At 36.9% G+C, this 24,402-nt stretch overlaps 1 protein-coding gene across 3 annotated transcripts in view; it reads right to left on the bottom strand.

The window, feature by feature from the left end:
- Positions 1-24,402, bottom strand: part of Focad (focadhesin) — a 296,580-nt gene that overhangs the window by 56,411 nt on the left and 215,767 nt on the right. For all 3 annotated transcript variants that reach the window (XM_046467321.2, XM_058586381.1, XM_058586382.1), the window contains exons 23-27: positions 19,314-19,402; positions 11,778-11,822; positions 7,012-7,120; positions 4,232-4,348; positions 1,616-1,854 (exon numbers count right to left, since the gene is read on the bottom strand). In XM_046467321.2, the coding sequence (XP_046323277.1) occupies positions 1,616-1,854; positions 4,232-4,348; positions 7,012-7,120; positions 11,778-11,822; positions 19,314-19,402 (599 nt within the window). The remainder of the gene's footprint in view (positions 1-1,615; positions 1,855-4,231; positions 4,349-7,011; positions 7,121-11,777; positions 11,823-19,313; positions 19,403-24,402) is intronic.

Genomic DNA, 24,402 nt, shown 5'->3' with positions numbered 1-24,402 from the left:
CATAGGCCCACGAAGAGGAGGATGCTATCAACACAGGAAGAGTAGGCAATGTTATAATCTGCCATTATTCTGGGGGTGCTCAGCTATGCAAAGCTGAGCATTTTCTGCACGCAAAAATTCAAGTAAGATAGACAGCAGTGGAAGGAAATCTAGGAACCATGGACATGGGTGGTGGAGAAATCACCGCAGGGTTTTCAGATAGCATGATTAATGCAAACTTGATGGCCCTTAAAACCAGCAGCATTTCACCCTACGTTAATGAAGAGACAGGACAGGATAAAATAAGTTGCCTTGTGTTAAACTGACACAGCTCATTTTTAGTTGTAAAACACAATGCTTAAAAGATACCCAGGAAGGAGCTGGAATACAAATGGTGAAGAGAATGCCATTTGTAGCCTAGTAGCAAAGGGGGAAAATTCCCTTTCAGACTGCAGGTGTTTAGAAATACTTCATGTTCTACCGCACATACAAGATGCACACAAGGGGTGTTTGCTATTGTGGTTGTTTGTATCTAGAACCAGGCCCCCTTTTTATAGGGGGCAAGTAACTAGGGATTAAATCCAGAGGTGTTCTACCACTGAGATACATCCCTATCCCTGAGGCTGGTCTTGAACTTGTGATCCTCCTGCTTCAGCCTCCTGGCATTTGTGTATTAAAGCCAGAGAACAAAATGAATATTCTGTGTATGTTTCCTTTGGGTTGGCAGAAACTCACTCAGTCACCCCCATCACCTGACAGATGTTTTTAGAGTTGAAAATGATCATCTAAAATCTACTGCTTCCCCTGAACAACAGCAATTCTCATAAAAGTTCCACATATTAATGTTTATGCAAAATAATGTCAACTACAAATGTAACCATTAGTTTCAAACTGCAATTAAGCCAGATATATAAAATTCTAAGGTTTGTTGTAGTAAAGAATAAACAGTATGAACAAAAAAATTAAAGCAGATTAATGGGCAAGAAAACTTTCCCAGTTAGTGGAATTTTCCACCAGGGTTTTTGCTATTCCATTAGCTCCATTCAAAGGTAAAGCTAGCAGTCCAAAAATGAACAATCAAACTGAATAAAGCACACAGTATAATATGCACAGATTAAGACTCTTTAAGGATTATTAAAATGTAGCCAGGGCACGGGATGAAAGCTATGGTTAAAGCCGGGTACATGGAGTTCTCAGGTGATTCGGGATTCCCAATACCTCTCAGGCACAAGGGATACGCCAATCCTTTCCACTCATTTTATAATAATATTAATGAGGGGTCAGCAGTCATTTCCAACACATGTAAATAAAAAAGAAGAAGTTTTCTCTACTTACAGCACCATAAGATTAGACTTTCACTCATGTTTCTTCTACAGATGTACTCAGAGCTTGTTTTAAGCGTGAAATGACATCCAAGCAACCAATCACTTGAATAGCAACCCTTATAAGGCATTAGTATATACATGATGGTATTTTAGAAAGAAATCACCCATAAAGAAGAATAAAGAATCAAGTGGCCCATCTCAACAAGTTTAGCAGCCACATATTGCTTAGATCTAGTGTTTAGGTATGTGTATGCAAAGTCCTCCACCTAAATCGTAAAGGGAAAAAATAGGAATAGTTTAATATACCATACCTGAGTTTCTCCTCGCACAAGCGAGAGAGAAACATCCCCAAAGCAAGGCCCATCTGGATTTGCACGGCTTGAGATTCATCAGCACTTGGTTTCCCAGGTAACCTGGCAGTCAGCATGTTCAGGATTTCCTCAACCTTCTCTTTGCAAGAGATAATGAAAACTGGCACAAGGAGAGACAAAGCCGTGGCGGCAGCAGAACGGGCAATGGCACTAGCTGTGTTTTCACCAGAATAGGATTTCTAGGACATGCCAGAGAGAGAAAAAAGGGGTTAGCCTTTTGTTTAAAACACGAAGGAAGCATACCTATCACAAAGGGAGGCTCAACAATACCAGCTTCTCATAGATCCGCCCCTGCAGACCAAAAACAAACAAAAATAAATCTGCATGTGTTTGCTATAGATTCTTTTCACTCCATGAAAGAACTTCCTCCTAATCAGTTAACTAATAACGTCTTTTAAGTTTGAAAAATGAAATTATAAGTATCTTATGTTTAGAAACTGTGAATTCTCTCACTAGAAGAACTGAAATAATTTTGGTGTTTTTAAAAGCTCACATAATATACATATTGAAAAATCCAAAGTGAAGCTATCTGACCCGGTTATAAAAGTCCAGAAAGCTGGGAGTTTTCAAAGAAAGAAAGAAAAAGAAAGTGGGTGGGGAGGACTTTATGTTTAGTATGAAGAAATGTTGTAAGTTTAGCACAAGGATCTATTGGCACATCTCCCAAAATTTTTGGTGGGAATACTTCCCAGTAGATGGATTATTTCCTACAGGGGGTTAATTCCTTTTAATTAAAAAGGAAGTTGAAATCCTAAAAGCCTCTGGTTACAAAGCAATAACCAGCATTCAAAATGAAATGGAGAGCTCTATATGCTCCTTCTTATATGTAATTATGGGAAAGAAAGGAGTAACAGCCCTAATAAAATGACAGGGCAGCTGACTATGAACGGCTTCTATAAGAAGGCCGTGTTAGAGAACACCATCAGACAGTGCATGCATTTGTAAATGTGTCTCAGGTGGGAAGGGAAGCCCCTTTATCACTCCTCACTATTATCCGCTTTAAATTTGCAGACATACCATAAAGGCAGTGTTGTCCCATGCAGTCAATGCACGTTAAAATGCGTTTTTAATTCTACACCTATTAGTTCTCAAAGCTCTAGTACTTTAAGGATAAAAAAATCAAACATGTACCAAGTTATACTTTAAGTTATTACAGCACTCTTAAAATGACAATGTTACTCAAAATGACTCAGCTGCTAGGACACAGGAAATAAAGGAAGTGAATTTTGAAAGAGGGCTTTGAAAAGTAAAATAATGTAAAAATCACAAAGGTAAGAGGAAACCTGAGCTGACTAGAAAAGAGATTATCTTATTGGTTTGAAAGAACTAAGCAGAATTATTATAAATCTCATAAAAATGTCCTGTTCTAGTTAATATCCAAGCCAGAGAGTTATTAGAAAAATCCCCCCATTTGCTTCTAAACAAGTTAAACAAATTAACATAAAGAAATTACCTCTTTGAACAAACTCCACCATCCCATTTAATTCTACATTATCTGGCAAGACATTTTTTTGTCCTCAACAACAGTTAAAAATCTAGCATCAGACCCTAAGCCCAAGATGAATACATACCAAGGGCAGGAAGAGAGAGGCACACGAAATGTACAGAGGAGACCATAGGCTGTGGATTTCAGGCTAAATTCATGATCTTAGCAACAGTTCAGGATCTAGGCTATAGTTCTATTCAAATTAACTCTAATCCTCTGCCACTCAGCTGATTGTCCCATGATCACTGTAATTCCCTAAGCAATGGATATTGATAGGGCAGAACCAAAATAATTCTACACAGACGCAATAATTCTGCATGTCACAACCAATAAAGGAAAAATTAAACAAACAAATGTGTTTTCATTTTGCTTCAAATCTTAGGACACAAGCTTGAAAACTGAGACTGACTAGGTAACAGGTGCTTTTTTATGATTTTTATATTTACAGAGTATCTCACTCTTTTCACAATATTTTTACAAAACAAACAACTTGATCCTCACAATCTTTTAGAAAGTTGTGAATGAAATATTTTTTTTCCTTTGGTTTACAAGTAAAGAAAATACGAATGATAGGGATTAAGTAAGTGCCAAGTCAATAGTCACAAAATTAGTTAGGGGTTGAGCTGCAATTATTATGTGATTTTATTCAAGCCTCTCATTTTATAAATAAGCACCAAAAGGTCCAAAGATATTAAGAGGACTACTCATGAACATGTGCCTTGAAATGAAAAAAATTGACCAGAAACTCCAAGTCCCCACATTTCAGTCAATGTTTATTCTCTGACAACTATAGCTCTTATTCCAACTATACATTTAAAAAGCCTACGGAGCTTTCAGAATGCTGATTCCCATGTTCATTCAGAGCAACTAAATCAGAGGTGGAACCTACACATCAGTTTTTCTTTAAACACACACACACACACACACACACACACTTCCCCAGGTAATTCTAAAATACAACTAAAACTAAGAATTACTAAACTACAGCATGGATTTCATGTGACCAACTGTCAGGATAGTTAGCCCCTGGCTTTTCTAATCATTTTTTTTTTCCCATTTCTTGCACTTACATGATAAAAGCAGGAGAAAAGCTGTCCTCTGGGTTGGTAATGGCTATCCACAATGACCAGGAGAGTATCAAGCACCATGGAAACCCATTCTTTCATTGGAAGGAAATTAGGTTGAACCTGTAGATAAACAACATAAAATGATAAGGGAAAGAAAAAAATAAATTTAAACATTATTTTGAGATCTAGAGTATAATACCTTCTGTGTTAAATAATGAAGTGCTATTATCAAAAAGTAAACTTCATCTGCTTAGACCATTATGTGAATAATATGTAACAAACACACATCCTCACCTATGCCGCAATAAGATTTATCTTCTATGCAAGATTTAGCAAAAGAAGGGAGATAGAGGCTGCAAAATAGAACATATCCAAAGCTGGGGCTGGGGTGATTGATAGCTCAGTGGTAGAGTGCTTGCCTAGCACATGTGAGGCCCTGGGTTTGATCCTCAGCACCACATACAAATGAATAAATAGAATAAAGGTATTAAAAAAATTCTTTCCTTTAAAAAAAAAAAGAACATATCCAAAGCCATTTGGAGCTCTATGTTCAGTGAATTATGATAAAAATAATGTGGAGGTTAAAGAGAGAGATGTGCAAAAAATCAATTCAAGATTTCTTTATTTTATGATTTGTCATTTTACAAAGAGGAAATCAACCTACAAAAGTTTGATCAACATCTCTAACATTTCTGCTTACTATTACCATGTAGTTGTCCTTCAAGAATTCTGACAACATTCACCTAATCAATTGCAAATTAGGAAAATATAAATGGTCTCCAGTTTGGAAAAGGAGATGAAAGAGAAAACAAAAACAAATCAACAAAACTCCATTCATTATAAAGAAAACTTGGCTATAAAAAATCATTCATTACCCCAGATGTCAAAAGCATTTATCAACGTGTATGGTAAAACTCAGGTCATACAAATGGTAAAGTTAACAAGGTGTTGAGTATCTCCTGGGATTCAACTCCTTGAATAAAATACGACTTTCGCCTTCATATCTTTAGTTTTTGAATGAAGTCTAAAAATTTCAACTTTAATGAAATAATGGGATCTTGAGTTTGAATTGAGTGATAGCCAAAGACAAAATCATCAAAAATAAAAGCAAAGCCTTAGCCTTAGGCTGGGTTGAAGAGGGGTGAGTAAAGAAGAATGAGAGAGACTAGAACTCAATCTCTGAACTTGTTCAGTTGTTATGGGAGCAAATTAACTATACAGTTAAGCATAATTAATACCAGTGTGAAGGATCATAGAAAGGGGAATTAACTTTTTAGATTGTTGATCTACTTAGTGTGTAGTCTCTGCTATAGTATTCAGAGAATTGAAATAATTACTCCAGATTTTTTTCATCATTCTCATCATTACAGTAATATTGAATTTAAAGTTAAACATTCATATGCAAACTAATAACATTTTTGTCACTCATGTAATAATCCCATCGATTCTTTCTCTCCTCCACATGTAATATCCACAGCAGCTGTTCTCTTGTTTAGTAATAGTAATAATACCCTTTGGGGAATTCCCTGTTTTCCATTATTTGAAACTTGGTTCAATGCTCGATCAGGCTACCTCCCCACCTACCCTAGCAGTGAGCATAGGACCCTGAGACTCTGAATTGTGCATGATTGATACAAGGTCAATAAGTGACTGGAATTGAGCTACCCAAGTGAGAGTGATCTGCTGAGATACTTCACTGGTACCTGATGCCTGATTCCTGAAGTTGCTTAGGTTCCTGCTCCCCTCAAAACCTAGTTTTTAAGCTTAGACTTCAACTCCACGGGCTTGCAGATTCCATATCCTTCTACTTACTTTTTTATTTAAATGAGTCAGAGTTGGTTTCTCTGCAACCAAAAAACCACAAAAAGCAAGTAAACATGGCTCATAAGACATTCCTCCAGGACAAAGGAAGCTGAGTAACACTGAATAAAGCATCAACCTTCCCAGCAAGAACTGATGATGGAGATGATGGTGTTATTACTGAGAGCTTAGTATCTACCAGCAGTTGTGCTTTACATATATGAATTCATTTAATCCTTACAGCAATACTATCTGGTAAGTATTGACACCCCCATTTTACAGATATGGAAACAAGCTTTGAAAGGAGAGAGTACTACAAATAAGCCATAGAGCTAATAAGTGCAAGTAATAAGATTTAAATGAGAACTCCCCTACCCCAAAGCCTATATCTTTGACCCAATCAGTCACACTGTCTCCGGATAATGATAGCTACCAGATAATGGAGCTTAACATAAGAATAAATCCATGCCTTTTTATTTTGACAGATATGAATTATCTGAGAAAGTACATGGGAAATGAACACTGGCCAACTTGCCACATGTTTAATTAAGAAATAAATATCTTGCAAAAATGAATAGGCACTTTATCATTGACATCTACAATTAAAATGCAAAGTACGGTTTTGTTCATTCTGTAAACACTGCTTATTTTTCATATTTTGACAGCACTGTTCACTTTCAGTAAGCCTAGTTAACCTCCTAAGATTGGTTACCACTGATGTAATCACAAAAAGACAACCTCAGTTGCATAAAATTGGCACCTTCAAATGGAAATGACCACTTAACTGTGATGGAGAAAACAACAGTAAAGTAGCAAACACAAGTCAGGAAGATGTTGGGCTCACAATGCGGAGGCTCATCAAGTAGGGGAACCTGGTGCTGCAATCACAGAATCTAGCCTTGCAAATCCAGGGCCAGGCCACCTAACACCGAGCTCAGGGAGACACAATCCAAGCCCACCTGGTTTAAATCACCCTAACTCACCTCCAGGACCCCATCAGAGTCTGAGGCAAGGCTGGCTTCATGTTTGGATAGGACGACAGCAAGGCTGCTTAAGGCTAACAATGCGTTGCCTTTGACCACTGGGCTCTCCCTGTTTAAGAGAAAAAATTTCCAAAAGAGCACTTAGCGGCATTAATCAGGAGAAGAGAAAGAGCTATCATAGGAGGACAGATGCAACAAAAGCACTTTCATTCCTGCACAGAGCCTTGTAAGTGCAGTTCCGTTTGTCCCCTGATGCTAACAACTTCTATCCTGATAGGAGTGCTGATTTTTAATTCTTACTTGTCAATATAGAGTCATTATGACATTTGGTAACTTAAAAATCCAAGCTCACATATCTAACATCTTCCTTGCTAAAATTCTTATTCTGTTGCTTGACATGACATTTCCCAAGCTATCTTCTTCTGTGTCATCTTTAGCCAATTTAAATTTATTGATTTGTTCTGAAAACACACCCAAGGACAATTATGTGAATAAACGGAGCAGAATGGAATGGCCTCTGGCTTTTTTGAAGCACTGGTGTGTGGAACCAGCTTCTCTTGAACCACATCAGACAGTACACTTTACTTGCAACTTGACACAAGGCATCTCTCCTCAGTCATTATCATTCTCTCTTTCTTTTAATATTTCAAAGCCAGCAACCCTAAAGCCAGTTGCAATACAATTTGGAGATGTAAAATAAAATGCCAAAAACAAACAAACAAAAAAACCCTGTTTAGACTAAGAGTTGTTCTATTATTCATTCAAATGATAGTTTTCTAATACTAGCAACAAAAATTTTATTTTTGACTTCAGGATTTGACATCAAGAAAACTAAATATTTCTCATATATATTCAGCATTTGAAAGTCTACATTTATTATTATTCTATAATCCTAAACCAATCCTATAGAAGAAAGTACTCAATGAGGCATTGATGAGATACTGTTGGCTGACACATCTGTCATAAAAGAACTTAGGCAGCAGAGCACCCATCCAAAGAGTTCTGTTGTTAGGCTAATGCTTGTGCATATCCACAAATAAAGAGGCTGTCCCCGCAAACCTGGACTTGAGATAAGAACCTGAATCCATTGTGTGCATTCAAGAGCCATTCCCTGCTTGTTCCAGTGCAGGACTAGAATAGATGCGTAGGATGAGGAGGACTTCCAGTCCTTTCCCCCTGCAAACCTAGTACTTACCTCCAGATCCAATCCACAAATGCAGTTGAACAGGTCAGCAGGTGTTAAAAGGTCATTTTATATGTGTTCTTGAATTTTTACTTTTGTTTGATAAAATTGGGATTCAGGACTTGCCACTTCAAGTTCTTTCATTTATCTATTCATCCATCCTCCTTCCCTCTTTCCCTCCCACCTTGGGGTAGCTCAGCTCAGTGAAGGCCTGCTCTTCACACCTGCTTATTTTGTTTGCCCCTCTAACCCTTATTCTATGAAATCTGCCATAAGTTAGTAAGACAGCAACATTCAAATTGGGAGTAAGAGGAAAGAAGATTGGAAGGAAGCCTTGAGGTCTAACAGCTAGCTCCAACCTAGATTAGGTTTACTAAGCATTTATATAGCTGATAATAAAACACCACAAACTAAGGCAAGATTAGAACATAAAGATTGTTTAACAAAAAGAAAACTAAATCTTTTATTTCTGTACAGGTTAGCGATGATGCTCAAAAAGTTTGATTTGGGAGCATTTCACATTTTGCATCTGGGGATTAGGGATGCCCAGCTGGTAAACTCTATGAAAATATTTCAAAGTTTGAAAACCTTCAAAATCTGAAATTCTGGTTTCAAGCATTTTTCATAAAGGGTACTCAATCTGCATTATTTTGTTGTTTTAACTAAGAATATCCTGAGGCCTGTCCCACTACAAGATGGTCATGAATTCCTATGGTTGTATTAAAAAATAGTTTTAATTCTCAATGATCTGAAAATTAAATCCCCAGGTTTTATGCTCCTTCAGATGATCCTTACATGGTCACCTGATATCACCCAATATGAAAAAAAAGTATCTTTTTAACCCTGAAATTCTGAAAAAAGAATTTAGCTTCAGTTGTAAAACAGTACCCCAAATCATTTCAAGTTTCATTAGCCTCGACAACCTGAGCATGTATTGTTGAAAAAAGGAGTAAAAGTCACTGGTAATTAGATCTTAAGTTACAGGCTGAATGACTATTTGGACATTAATCTTTAAATAGTGAAAACTATGCCAGAGTCTATATAATGTATCTGAAGGCCACGCTACACATTTTGCAGAGGTACCATGCGTAACTCTTGACCATCTTTGCATTCTCTATGTGCCCAGGATAATGACTTATGAACAAAAGGCATTAAAGATATATTTAGTGAAACAAATTCAAGGAGAACTGGCCAGATGAAAATCCACAACTGGTTCAGCAAAAACTCATCACCTTGTTACTCAAAGAACCATCTCCTACCAGTCAAACAGCAGTGACTAATTTGCATAATAACATGTCAGCATCAGTACAGTATTTATCTAGGCAACACCACTGACATTTTAATTAAATTGTCCTTTAGAACAAACTGATGCCATTAACCTAATTAAAAAGCACAAGGAAGGATGAGCTGCAATGATGCTTTCTTAGGAGTAAAGTATTACACTATATATCACCAAAGTGACCCAATCATTTGGAGATTTTTGTCTTCAGGTTCAAATCTATTTAATTAATAACAATGAAAACAAATTTCCATCGATCACTAGGCTTTTTCTGAGTTCTGATTGTCCCTTAGCCTTAACTCTGGTGCTGGAAAAATGCTCTTAAATGAGAAATCTGTTTAATTCCATGACTCCTGTTTTATTTCCTGCATTTAACTTAGGACTCTGAACAAAACAGGCCCTTGTCTGGTCCAGAACAGCCTATGGCAGTCATGGTCCAAGGACCAAACTCTGAGCTGTCAGAGAGTAGTGGTAAAGTCTTCACCTGGTTGAGGAAGCCAATGGAAAGAATCAAAGAGAATGGCAGCGATTTTGCCCCTGTTCTGTCACTAATCTTTCAGCCTCTGAACCTTACATATCTCCTGTTCACTTGCTGTCATGCAGAGTACTATTGGGATTGCCTTAATAGGATACGGTCTAAAAAACACTTTGAAATTTCCGATGAAAATGTAGTAATGCAAGCTGAGGTAGAGAGCTTACCTAGCATATGCAAGGCCTCAGGTTCAATCCCTAGTACTACACACACATACACAAAAAAGGTAGTGGTGGTAATGCCATGAGTACATGACTTATTTTCACTCCATAGCACTGAGAATGTAAACGCCTTCTCCTTAGGTATTAGTCATGAAATGATGCTTTGCAAATCTGAAGATAAAAGTCATGTTGAAATAAAATTTTAGTATGGGAAGTGCAAAAGCTACTAGAGAGGCAAAATTATGGTTTTAATAGAAAACTGAGTTTCTTCAGCATTCATGCTTTTTGCAAATGTCAGAGCAGTTTTTAATAGGATGTAAGCAGATTGTATAACAGAACAAACTATAAAAGGTAAAGAGCCAAGACAAGTCCCACCCACAACTCAGCACCCCTTTCCATCCAACATGCAACTAGGCATTCTAGGCTGTGTCTGCAATTCACCCAAGTAGAAAAGCAGAGGCAAATGAGTTCCTATGGAAGATTCTCTGTGCTTTGGTTTTGTCAACAGTTATGTGTTCAGATATTCCCCAGTGCCTCCCACAGAATTGAGAACAATTCTCTTTCTCTTTGTCAGAAGACACAAAGCTGAGTAGTGACCATGTGCTGAGATCAGACTTCACAGTTAAATGCCTGCTTAAGATGTTATTGGCAGAAATCTCTCTAAGATTGACCGTGTTTTGTTGTTGTTGTTATTGTTTATTTTGTTTTTACTTTTTGTTAAGGCAAAACCTACTTACCTACAGAAGGTACTGAGATAGGATAAGGATAAACTATACAGTAAGTATTTCTATATGATGTGGAATTTGAGTTCACACGAAATCCTCTAGGTCAAAGGTGCATCTATGCTATTTGAAGGTGATGAAGAAAGGAAGTCAAATAAATCCAGCAGCTAAAGTAGATGGTAGAAGGGACAAGTGAATGTAACTGACATGGAACTCACTGCCAGAAACAATCGTCAGCTTGTTAACAAAGGAGGCTGAAGGGACTGTTTGAGCAAGTTCATTAGAGTCTAATTTTCTTAGAGTTGATGTAAGGTAAATGAAAAAGCCCCTGGGCAGCAACACTCAACTGTTAAAACAACCGTAAGGATATAACTGAAATTGCCTTTTTACTAGGTCTTCGCATTAGTGTTTAGTATTTAAAAACTCAATGTTAAGATATCCTGAACCACTTAACACCAAGGAAATGAAAGGAAGAGACGCCTTGATCTGTCTGCTGCTTTGTGGTTGAGATTTAGTAATCTATGTGTAGACCCCACATACTCACATTCTCCAGAATTTCTTCCTTTCTTATTTTTCCCCCTTGAACTAAATTATAAACCTTTAAATTTAAGATAAAGCACATAGCATTTTTTTTTCATGAGGGCTCAACCTCATGACTCTTGCTGTAAAAATCTTGTTTGTAGCAGCCCCTCTGAATTTGCACAAAAAGATATATAGCAAGAATTAATATAAGAAAGGGTAATGACTGATTTTTTTTAAATAAATAAGCAAAAAGTACTTTATAATCCTTAAAGCTATGAAATGCCCTAACAGAAGAAACTGTATGTACCTTCCAGGAAAAAAAAAATGTTCATAAAATTTTTTTGGTGAGAAAGTAAATGAATCTTACTTTGCAGCTGTCTTGGTGATCTCATCAGTCAACATGTCTCTGACCCTGAAACGAGATGGAAAATAGACATGAGCTTATGTTAGAGCAAGAGCTCAATCTTTTTTCTTACTCACCAACTAATAAGAACCTCCCACAATGATTTCAGCTCTTAGAACTGTATAAGTAGAACTTTAGAGCAAGGGAAAAGAAATATTATAAGGGCTTTACTTCAAAGAGAGCCTCATCTTCTTATTCTTATCCTTAGGTCACAAAGATGGGGAATGTAGGGAAAGAGGTGAATATAATTGAAAAGGGATATACAGGCCACACTGTGATGGTGTCTTTGCAACGTGAGTGGTAGGTATACAGGTGTTCTCAATATAAGTCTCTTCACAGACTTAATGTCGCCTCCCCCCTCCCAATTCATGTGTTGAAATCCTAACCCCTGGTGTGACGACATTAGGGGGTGGGGCCTTTGAGAGGTTAATAGGTGCCAGGTGGAGCCCTCATGAATGGGATTATTGCCCTCATTATAAGAACAGATATAAGAGAGCTTACTTCCATCCTATCTGCTCTTCTGCCATGTGAGGTTACAACCTTACAGTGGCTATCTGAAAACCAGAACATGGACCTTCACCAGATACTAGATAGACTGGCTACTTAATCTGATTCCCAGATTCCAGAACCATAACAAATCAATTTCCATAGTTTAAGCCACCTAGTCTGAAGCATTTCTGTTATGATCCAAATTATGACATCTTTTATGAATAAGAGCTCACCAAAGCATCCATTTACTATTTTCCAAATTGTACACAAGGTATAGTCACTGTATGTGTATATAACATACAATTTTAAACTTCGGTTATACAATCATACCGAAACCAAAAGAAAATAATTATACTTGTGAGTATACTCAGTTAAAATATCCACAGAATGTATATATATTTTTTCTAACATAGGAGCCTTGAAACAAAGTAAAAAACAACCACTTACTGTCGAGTTTACATTTTAAAGGATGATTTTCAATATATACTTTGAATTTTGCCAACTCCAACTTTTTCATAAATATAAAATTTTAATATTCAAGTATAAATTATACATACATTCATAAATGTACTTGACATTTAAAAAAATCTTAGTTATTCAGGACTCCCTAATAATGAGTCATTCTTGAGAACCAAGTTTTCAGATAGTTACAAACTGCTCTTATAGACCATAAACCTGTATTTTAAAAAATAATTTGACAGTAAATTTCTCTAAAATATATTGTTCAATTTTTGCCTTCCTAATGGAGCACAGTGCATTCAGCATAATCTCTGATTGGTCTATGTGGAATATTTACAAACGATGACCTGTCTATACTTCTGCTTATGCACCAGAGCTCCTTTCCTACTCCCTTCTCGGCTGTATCACAAATTTTTCCTTCCCTACTTATATTACTCCCCTTGGCAAGTGAAAACAGTGTAGTATCCACCCTCTTTTAAGAGAAGAAAAAGTCCTCCAATTATTGCTCCATTTATTTGTCCCTAATGTCTTTAGGAGAATCTTAACTATACTTGATTCTAGTTCTCCTTCCACTCCCTATAGGCCCTTCTGTAATCTGGCTTTTAAACCCCAATACCAACAAGACAGCTCCTGTCATGGTTACCAATGACTTTTGATAAGCCAAATACAATGTTCAATTCTTAATCCCAACTTCAGCATTTGACACAATTGGTCTCTCCTTTCTTAGAACACTCTTTCCTTGGTTTTAAAGATTCCACACTCTCTTGATACTTTTCCTGTATCCCTGATCATGAGTTTTCTTGCTGCATTATTGTTACCCTTCCCATCCATCCACTGCCCCAAATGCTGATATGCTCCAGGGCTCAATCCTCTGAAATTGTCTTTCTTTACTCACTTCCTGTATGATCTCATTTAGCATTCTGAGTTTAAATGCCATAAATATGCTGATGATACCACATTTATATATCTATGCTTAACCTCTCCATGGAACTCTAGAATCAAAGTCAATAACCTAGTAGGTATCTCCAATTGGAGGTCTTATTAGGCATCTAGGCTGAACAAGTCTAAAATCTGATTCCTTCCCTACACAGACCTGTTTTCCTATTGTCTGCCCTTATTTAGTAAATGGGAATTGTATACTTTTACTTGGTCAAAGTCAAAATCTTAGAGTGATTCTTGAATTCCATCTTTTTCTCACACCCTTCATTTAAATTCTTATCTTTTAAAACCTATGGACTCTGTCCTCAAAATAGATTCAAGATTTATTTACTTTTCAGTACTTCTATTGCTAACACCTTAGTCCCAAACTCTACCATCTTTTGCCTGAATTATTGCAATGAACTCCTAATCACATCCTTCAGGATATATTTTCACCAAAGCAGCTTGAGTGATCACTCTGAATTATGAGTCATATCCTCTGGTTCAAATCCTCCTGTGTTTCTCCATCTCACCAAAGTCATCTTCAAGTCTACAAAGGCCCTTCATAATCTTATCTAAACCTCTCTGCTCTAAGTTCTTCTACCTCCTCCACCTGGCTCTCTCCATGTCACAGGAGCACTCTCTCCAAGAGTCTTTGTTTCCCTTTCTGGAAGGCTCTACCCCAGCTAACAGCCTGGCTCACCCCCACTCACTTCTTTCAGGTCTCATCCCAAAGCCATGTTACTAAGAGGCTCTCCCTGAACTTAGGGAAACTAGTAACACCGGACTCTTCCCCACCCCATTCCAGCCCTACTTGCTACTTATTTTATCATATTTTATTTTTCTTCCACTAATCAAAAGCTATCATATTCTGTTGGATATCTATTTCTCCTCAGTCAATTATAAGCCCTGGGTAAACAAAGACTGGGCTTTGTCTATCGCTGTTTTTTTTTTTTTAATTTTTTTTTATTGGTTGTTCAAAACATTATAAAGCTCTTGACATATCATATTTCATACATTAGATTCAAGTTGGTTATGAACTCCCAATTTTACCCCAAATACAGCTTGCAGAATCACATCGGTTACACATCCACATTTTTACATAATGCCCTATTAGTAACTGTTGTATTCTGCTACCTTTCCTATCCTCTACCATCCCCCCTCCCTCCCCTCCCATCTTCTCTCTCTACCCCATCCACTGTAATTCATATCTCTCCTTGTTTATTTTCCCATTCCGCTCACAACCTCTTATATGTAATTTTGTATAACAATGAGGGTCTCCCTCCATTACCATGCAATTTCCCTTTTCTCTCCCTTTCCATCCCACCTCATGTATCTGTTTAATGTTAATCTTTTCTTCCTGCTCTTCCTCCCTGCTCTGTTCTTAGTTGCTCTCATTATATCAAAGAAGACATTTGGTATTTGTTTTTTAGGGATTGGCTAGCTTCACTAAGCATAATCTGCTCTAGTGCCATCCATTTCCCTGCAAATTCTATGATTTTGTCATTTTTTAGTGCTGCGTAATACTCCATGGTGTATAAATGCCACATTTTTTTTTATCCATTCATCTATTGAAGGGCATCTGGGTTGGTTCCACAGTCTAGCAATTGTGAATTGTGCTGCTATGAACATCGATGTAGCAGTATCCCTGTAGTACGCTCTTTTAAGGTCTTCAGGGAAAAGTCCAAGAAGGGCAATAGCTGGGTCAAATGGTGGTTCCATTCCCAGCTTTCCCAGGAATCTCCATACTGCTTTCCAGATTGGCCGCACCAGTTTGCAGTCCCACCAGCAATGTACAAGAGTACCCTTTTCCCCACATCCTCTCCAGCACTTGTTGTTGTTTGACTTCATAATGGCTGCCAATCTTACTGGAGTGAGATGGTATCTTAGGGTGGTTTTGATTTGCATTTCTCTGACTGCTAGAGATGGTGAGCATTTTTTCATGTACTTGTTGATTGATTGTATGTCCTCCTCTGAGAAGTGTCTGTTCAGGTCTTTGGCCCATTTGTTGATTGGGTTATTTGTTTTCTTATTGTTTAATTTTTTGAGTTCTTTGTATACTCTGGATATTAGGGCTCTATCTGAAGTGTGAGGAGTAAAAATTTGTTCCCATGATGTAGGCTCCCTATTTACCTCTTTTATTGTTTCTCTTGCTGAGAGAAAACTTTTCAGTTTAAGTAAGTCCCATTTGTTGATTTTTGTTATCAACTTTTGTGCTATGGGTGTCCTATTAAGGAATTTGGAGCCCGACCCTACAATATGTAGATCGGAGCCAACTTTTTCTTCTATCAGACGCAGAGTCTCTGATTTGATATCTAGCTCCTTGATCCACTTTGAGTTAACTTTTGTGCATGGCGAGAGGAGGGGATTCAGTTTCATTTTGTTGCATATGGATTTCCAGTTTTCCCAGCACCATTTGTTGAAGATGCTATCCTCCCTCCATTGCATGCTTTTAGCTCCTTTATCAAATATAAGATAGTTGTAGCTTTGTGGATTGGTCTCTGTGTCCTCTATTCTGTACCATTGGTCCACCCTCCTGTTTTGGTACCAGTACCATGCTGTTTTTGTTACTATTGCTCTGTAATATAGTTTTAAGTCTGGTATCGCTATACCGCCTGATTCGCACTTCCTGCTTAGAATTGCTTTTGCTATTCTGGGTCTTTTATTTTTCCATATGAATTTCATGATTGCTTTATCCATTTCTACAAGAAATGCCGTTGGGATTTTGATTGGCATTGCATTAAACCTATAGAGAACTTTTGGTAATATCGCCATTTTGATGATGTTAGTTCTGCCTATCCATGAACAGGGTATATTTTTCCATCTTCTAAGATCTTCTTCTACTTCTCTTTTTAGGGTTTTGTAGTTTTCATTATATAAATCTTTCACCTCTTTTGTTAGGTTGATTCCCAAGTATTTTATTTTTTTTTGAGGATATTGTGAATGGAGTGTTTTTCCTCATTTCCGTTTCAGAAGTTTTGTCGCTGATATACAGAAATGCCTTTGATTTATGCGTGTTGATTTTATATCCTGCCACTTTGCTGAATTCATTTATTAGTTCTAGTAGTTTTTTTGTAGACCCTTTTGGGTCTTCTAGGTATAGAATCATGTCATCTGCAAATAGTGATAATTTAAGTTCTTCCTTTCCTATTTTTATGCCTTTAATTTCTTTCGTCTGTCTAATTGCTCTGGCCAGTGTTTCGAGAACTATATTGAATAGAAGTGGTGATAGAGGGCATCCCTGTCTTGTTCCAGATTTTAGGGGGAATGCCTTCAATTTTTCTCCATTGAGAATGATGCTAGCCTGAGGCTTAGCATAGATAGCTTTTACAATGTTGAGGTAAGTTCCTGTTATCCCTAGTTTTTCTAATGTTTTGAACATAAAGGGATGCTGTACTTTGTCGAATGCTTTTTCTGCATCTATTGAGATGATCATAGAACTGAAATCACTAACATACGGGATGAAAAAGGCAATATCACAACAGACACTACAGAAATACAGAAGACAATTAGAAATTATTTTGAAAACCTATATTCCAATAAAATAGAAGATAGTGAAGACATCGATAAATTCCTTAAGTCATATGATTTGCCCAGACTGAGTCAGGAGGATACTCACAACTTAAACAGACCAATAACAATAGATGAAATAGAAGAAGCAATCAAAAGACTTCCAACCAAGAAAAGCCCAGGACCGGATGGGTATACAGCGGAGTTTTACAAAACCTTTAAGGAAGAATTAATACCAATACTTTTCAAGTTATTTCAGGAAATAGAAAAAGAAGGAGCTCTGCCAAATTCATTCTATGAGGCCAACATCACCCTGATTCCGAAACCAGACAAAGACACCTCAAAGAAAGAAAACTACAGACCAATATCTCTGATGAACCTAGATGCAAAAATCCTCAATAAAATTCTGGCAAATCGGATACAAAGGCACATCAAAAAAATTGTGCACCATGATCAAGTAGGATTCATCCCTGGGATGCAAGGATGGTTCAATATATGGAAATCAATAAATGTTATTCACCACATCAATAGACTTAAAAATAAGAACCATATGTCTATCGCTGTTACTCTGTACTTAGAACAATGCCCAATACACAACAGATACTAATAAATTCATTTTGAAGTAATAAAAAGATGACTTTATCTTAATTTGGGACTGTGTTCCCATTTAGTGAGGTTTTCCAAAGAGCTCAATTCAAAACAGCTTATTAGTTACTATAAGTTTATAAATTTTTGTTTAATTTCAGGGGATCTATCCCTCTTATTCTCACATAAATATGCAGCCCCTGGATTTCATCAGGAACTTATATCCATAGTCTATAAACATTTTGGAGAGTACAGAAAAAAACTCCCACCAAATTATCACTTTCAGAAGATGAAATCAAAACTAGATGCAAAAGATTATAGCAAAAAAGAAACAAAAAAACCTAATTTCTTACTCTCTAATCTTAAATCCAATAGCAGAATACTCTGTTTTTTTTTTAAATAAATCTAAAAAAATGTAACTTAGAAAACAAATTCATTAAACACACAGATTCTGCTTTTCTACAAATAAAACTTTGCAGATATTTAGATCACAGCAACCTGTGGCTGCAGACAAAGCTATTCAGGTTCTGGGCACTTAACTTACATTTAGGCTGCAGGAACATTAATCTGACAAAGTGTTCTTCCCAACCTACGCAACAATTTAAGTTGCTTTTAATGTGCCAGTGCTTACTTGCACATTTCAAGACAATATAGTGAGAAGTCCCCAGAGAGTATGTGCCAAAGAAATTAAAGGCCTGACGAAGGAAAGTTGTTTCTAATAATGAAGCTGTCTTGGGGAAGGAGGAAGCAGAGGAGAGGGAAGTAATTCTTGACTCTGTGAGGTGGGACAACAAAAAATTAAGTCAGACAAACAGAAATTTTTCTTCAAAAGCACCTATAATAATCATTTACAAAGGGAAAAGTTCTGGAGGGCAAGGTGGAGGGTTGAAGGGCAAACCATTTTCACACTGCATTAAAAAAATTATATAACTATGTATGGTCCACTCTCTGAATCCATGAGTTCTGCATCTATGGATCTCATCAACTGTGGGTCAAAAATATTCAGGGAAAAAACTGCATCTGTACTGAGCAGGTAAAGATTTTATTTCTGGTCATTATTCCTTAAGCAACACAGTATAAAAACTATATACAGAGAATTTATATTGTATAAGATACTAAAAGTAATATGGAATAATATGGATATGATTTCAAGTATATGGGGGGGGATACACATAGGTTATAGGCAAACACCATGACGTTTCATAGAAGGGACTTCAGCATCCACAGGTTTTGGTATCCACAGGGGATCTTGGAACCAATTTCCCATGAACACAAGGGACAACACACACACACACACACACACACACGTGTGTGTGTGTGGGGGGGGTGTATTTTATATGTGTATATATAATACGAATAAAGCTCTTGTGTTATATTTAGGTAAGGGATGAAAAGGTACCTATCAAATCCACTAACATTGTCCCCTTCAGGCTCATACAGAAGGTAAAGCTGCCAATATTAAAGCCTTTAAAGTAGTTGCCATTCCCCTCACAGCTTGCGCCCATGACAAATGAGGAGCTGCAGAATGCCACCCCTTACCAGAGCCAGGCTGTGGTTTTTTTGTACTGCACCTCCTCAGCTCCTTCTTTTCCATGTTTTAATTGCAGCTCCAGCTCTCCAATTCTTCCCTGCAAATAAACTCAGCATTAATCACATGCATATTCAATGGATGAGGTATTTTTAAAGTTCTTTTGTAAACATGGGTCCTTTCCCAGTCAGTGTTAGGTGTTCCTGATAGGAGATTAGATTATGAAAGAGGATGTGTAAGAGAAATAGTTATACTACAGCTCAGGTATGTCTAGGTTCACCTGAAGAGGTTGTCTGGCAAATTTAGTGCAAAGTACTTCATTTGGGGATAGTTATTAAAGCAGATTTGGATTCTATGAGTCCAATTTTAAAAGTTCCCCCACATGAATGGTCTGCCTTCACCAACAATTGTTCATTTTAGCTGACATTGTACCAAGATTGGGGTCTGGGCCCTGGTATTACAACAAAAATGGCAGAAAATGACTTGGATGAGAATGTCACAGGATACAGGTACTATGAAACCAAAGTTATTCACCAACAGCTCCACATCACATTTCTATTTCTTGAGTAATCTCATAAAAATAGATGCCATAGTTCTTAACTTCGACCATATAATAAAAACATAGTTAACATTATTCCTTTAAGATCAAGGTCTTCACATATTTATTACCTTTTCTGTTGTTTTTAAACGCAGGATTATTACGATCAAACACTTACCCCTTTACTCTATCACCAATTATTATTCAAATGTAATTAAAATACTAGTTTGTTGATAGACCCTGTATCAGACAAGAACTCTGACTGTGTATAAGATGAGAGTAATAGGTAACCAATTTCAGAAGTGGCCGTGCTGGCCTACAGTCTCACGAGCAACAGAAGGTTCCAGTAACTTCTCATTCCCACCAACATTCAGAATTGCCATTCTTTCAATTTTTACCATTCTGGTGGGTGTGGTAACTCTGGTTTCAACTTTATTTCACTGTATATTGGGACTCAGCCACTTTTCACCTGTTATTAACTATTCAGATTTCATAGTCCATCTGTTTTTCTATCTATTATCTTTTTCTTATCATTAGAATCCTAAGGTTTATTCTATAGGTATGTATCTTTCTATGCTCTACAGAGAGAAGCATCACGGCTTGAAGGGTTAAAGATGTGGGCTCTGGAATCAGATTGCTTTGATCCAATGCCATTTCCTCACTAGCTGTGTAATCTGGGCAAGTCATTCCATCTTTCCAAACTTCTGTCTCCCCATCTGTAACATGTAGCTAACAGCTATCTCATGGTATAATGCATCACATTAAATACTTTAGCACAGTTCCTGATAACAAACAACTACTATTACTAGATTTGTTGTCAATAACTAAAAGTTCCCACCTCCCTTTATTATCTTCTTACTAAACCATCCTTCATGAATACTTCTAAATCCCTTTTGAAATGATTCATATTTTTTAATATTTATTTTTTTAGTTGCAGTTGGACACGATACCTTTATTTTATTTATTATTATGTGGTTCTGAGGATTGAACCTAGGGTTTTACACTTGCTAGGCAAGCGCTCTACTGCTGATCCACAACCCCAGCCCCAAATGATTCATATTTTTAATGTTTACAATCTTATAAAGAGATTGTCCCCTTCAACAAACTTTTAGTACAGATACAATATCTAAACTATAAAGTTACATGTTCTTGTCTTCTCTCATATACTTTCAGTTATCATCCTGTGAACTTGTTGAGGGCAAGGACTGTTTTATCCATCCTGAATCCTAGTATTTAACACACCTTCGGGCTCACCAGCCCAGGCACTCTGATATTTGATGGGCACTCTATTGCCGCAGTCCGGCTGCAGCAAAATAACGGGGGGGGGGGGGGGGGGGTGACGAACAACTTGTGTAGATTGATGCAGCAGGAGTGGAAACGATTTATTGTAGGACCGGAGGGATATTTATACATTCCACACAGCTTATCTTAATTAGCATAAACTAGATACATCAGTCAACCAATAAGAAATCTCCACACTTAATGGCTCGCTGGTGTTACTTCACAAACCACTCCCTCTGGCAATATGCCAGGCGCCATCCAGACTTGTTTACAGATTCTAACATTTCTCTGGCAAAATGCCAGGTGCCATCCTGACTTGTTTACAGACTCTAACACTCTATACACATTTCCATTGTTTATTTCAATCATATCCATCCTTTTCTCTATATTTTCATAAAATCCTGGCTGTTTTATTCTCCCCTAGCTCTTAGAAGAAAGTTTCAGAGATTATTAAACTATAACATATTGATATTAATATTTAATAATTATATTGACCTCCCAGGAAAGCAAGACAAAATAGAAAATAATTTTTATTTCCTATTTCCTAAATTATGCCTCTTTACTCCTAAAATATTTATTTCCTATAAAGTATTTCCAAAAAAGACAAGGAGCAGAAAATTAAAAGGTTAAAAACCTGTCTCAAAGTAAACACAACATAGGAAAAGCTAAAACACGGGCAGCTTCCTACGAAGGCCTATCTATTCCTCTAATCTCCCCTGTAGTTGTAAACTAGTATAATCACTCTTATTACAACTACAGGAAATTTGTACTTTCTCTTTCTCTGAATTTCTGTTCCTTTCTGCCCCTCTTCTAGAACATCTTCCTAGCCCCTCTCACCCAATCCACTTTAGGATGTTTATCCAGATCCATTTTGCTTTCCAATTCTTGGCCTGTTGGTAGTAGATCCAGTGGCTTCAACTTGGTTGTCTCTGCCTGACTTAGGAAGTAAACACTTAATGGGAGAGAAAAGGCTGACACGATAACTTGAACTGAGATTTTTTAGACTGCCTATAGATTCCATTTATTAATCCACCTCTCAATTTTTAAAAAAGAATTATTGTTGCATAATCATAACAGTGGGATTTACTGTGGCATACTTACACATAAAAATATTTGATGAATCTCATTCCACAGCACTTCCTCTTGCCCTACCTTCCTTCTTCCCTCTGACCTACTTCCTCTGCTCTACTGGTCTCCTCTTATTTTTCCTGAATTCCCTTTTTTCCTCTTTCCTCTCTAGCTTTCACATGTGAGAGAAAATATCTGACCCTTAACTTTCTGAGTCTGGCTTATTTCACTTCACATAATGCTCTCCAGTTCCATCCATTTTCTTGCAAATGACATAATTTCTTGCTTCTTTATGACTGAATAAAACTCCATTGTGTATGTATACCACATTGTCTTTAACCATTCATTTGTTGACAGACATTAGGCTGCTTTCACAATTGACTATTGAAAATTGTGCTGCTGCTGTAAACATGTTACCCCACATAATTTTTAGGGTTAGTCTATACAACCAAGAGCTTGCTGATAATAGTGAGCTGATATCACTTAGTTCACTATTCATTAGAAACAAACAATACAGACTCGGGCTGTGGCTCAGTGTTACAGCACGTACTTAACATGTGTGAGTCCCTGGGTTCAGTCCCCAGGACCAGTCATCCAATCATCATCATCATCATCATCATCAATAAAAAAGTAAAATTTCTCTAAAATGTTCAGAGAATAATTTATTAAAGGGTCTCATCCCTGACCTTGGCTTTGATTTCAGATTATTTTGTGGATAGCTGACCAACAAATGTCTTAAGTCAACCTGTTTTCTTACCTCTCTCCTATTAAAGGTCATAATCACAATGCCGAAGAGATTTTCACAAAAGAAGGATATTTGAACTTCCCCAGCATCCCAGAGGGGTAGCAAGGTAAAGAAGACTGTAAGGAGCTTCTGACCAAGATGGTCTCTGAACTGTCCATCAACTCATATCTGTATTTTTCATCTTAATGGAAAGAAATCCATATACCTCCCCCATGTCAAACACATTGAAATGCTTATAATACAAAATCCTGTTTCTATAGGGGGAAAGAAAAAAAAATAGAAAAGGCTGGAAGCACATGCCTAAGCAGAAGCCGGAAGTATCGGTCAGATCTCAAACTTATTCACATCCTAATCAGACTCCAGGAAGGAATGTAGAATGTTCCTTTTAGCATGTCTCCTAGGACTACTTGAATAAAACTTGGCTCCTCTAAATAATTTTCTAGTTTAATGCTACAAAATATGTCTAGAACCAGATGGAAATACAACTCCTGTACAGAAGTATCCTCCAGGACAGAAATTCTTTGAAATCTTGCAATTACTCCAGTTCTTCAAAGATACCTTAAATTCTATCCAAGTATATGGACTCATTTAAAAATCTGTTTAACATTTAAAACACATAAATGTCTTCTCAAGTAATGGTGATGGCCTAAAACATATCGCTGTACTTTCAGATAACACTGAAAATCTTATTATAGTCTATCTTTTCAGTTTTACCTCTTTTGTCATCAATGCTCAATACAACAGGACTTTTTAGAAACCCAGAGTATAAATGATAAAATAAACAAAGATATACATCATCCAATATTAGAGAAGTAGAATAATTGACCTGCATTACTAAAAAATGGTCATCAGGCTTTCATAAATAGATCTCTCTTTTAAAATATTAAAACAATTTATATTATTTATTATTACAATTAATAATGGCATTAGGAAAAACACATTTCCTTTTCAGTAGAAAAGGCTGAGGCTCTGGAATCAGACAAATCTGGGTTTAATTCCAGTTCTTTTACTTACTGACTGGTAGGTTTTAAGCGGTTTGCTTTCCTTTTCTAGCTAACCCTGTTTGCCCAGGTATGATCCCATGGATCAAGTAACACAGTTCCTTGGGTCTCTATAAGATTAATTAAAATATATGTTATATGTTGGCACATAATAATTATTTAATAAATGGTAGCTCTCATGGGAAAAAAATCATGGAATTTTTTTTAATTGATTGCATGTCATCTGCAAGAATTATAATACCATTCAACTAGTTCTTTTTTTAAATTTTTTATTAGTTGTTGATAGACCTTTATTTACTTATTTACATGTAGAGCTGAGAATTGAACCCAGTGCCTCACACATACTAGGCAACTGCTCTACCACTGAGCCACAACCCCAGCCCCGCAATTTGGAAAATGCTCAGTTCATTCTGTAGAAGGGATTATTTTTCCCTTCTCCAGGTGTCGATAGCATTTTGTTCCTTCTT

This window comes from Marmota monax, unplaced genomic scaffold, assembly GCF_021218885.2.
Source record: "Marmota monax isolate L192 unplaced genomic scaffold, Marmota_monax_Labrador192_F-V1.1 WCK01_AAM20220418_F8-fsc00033, whole genome shotgun sequence".
NCBI classification, from domain to species: Eukaryota; Metazoa; Chordata; class Mammalia; order Rodentia; family Sciuridae; genus Marmota; species Marmota monax.
This window is presented reverse-complemented; position numbering and strand designations above follow the sequence as displayed.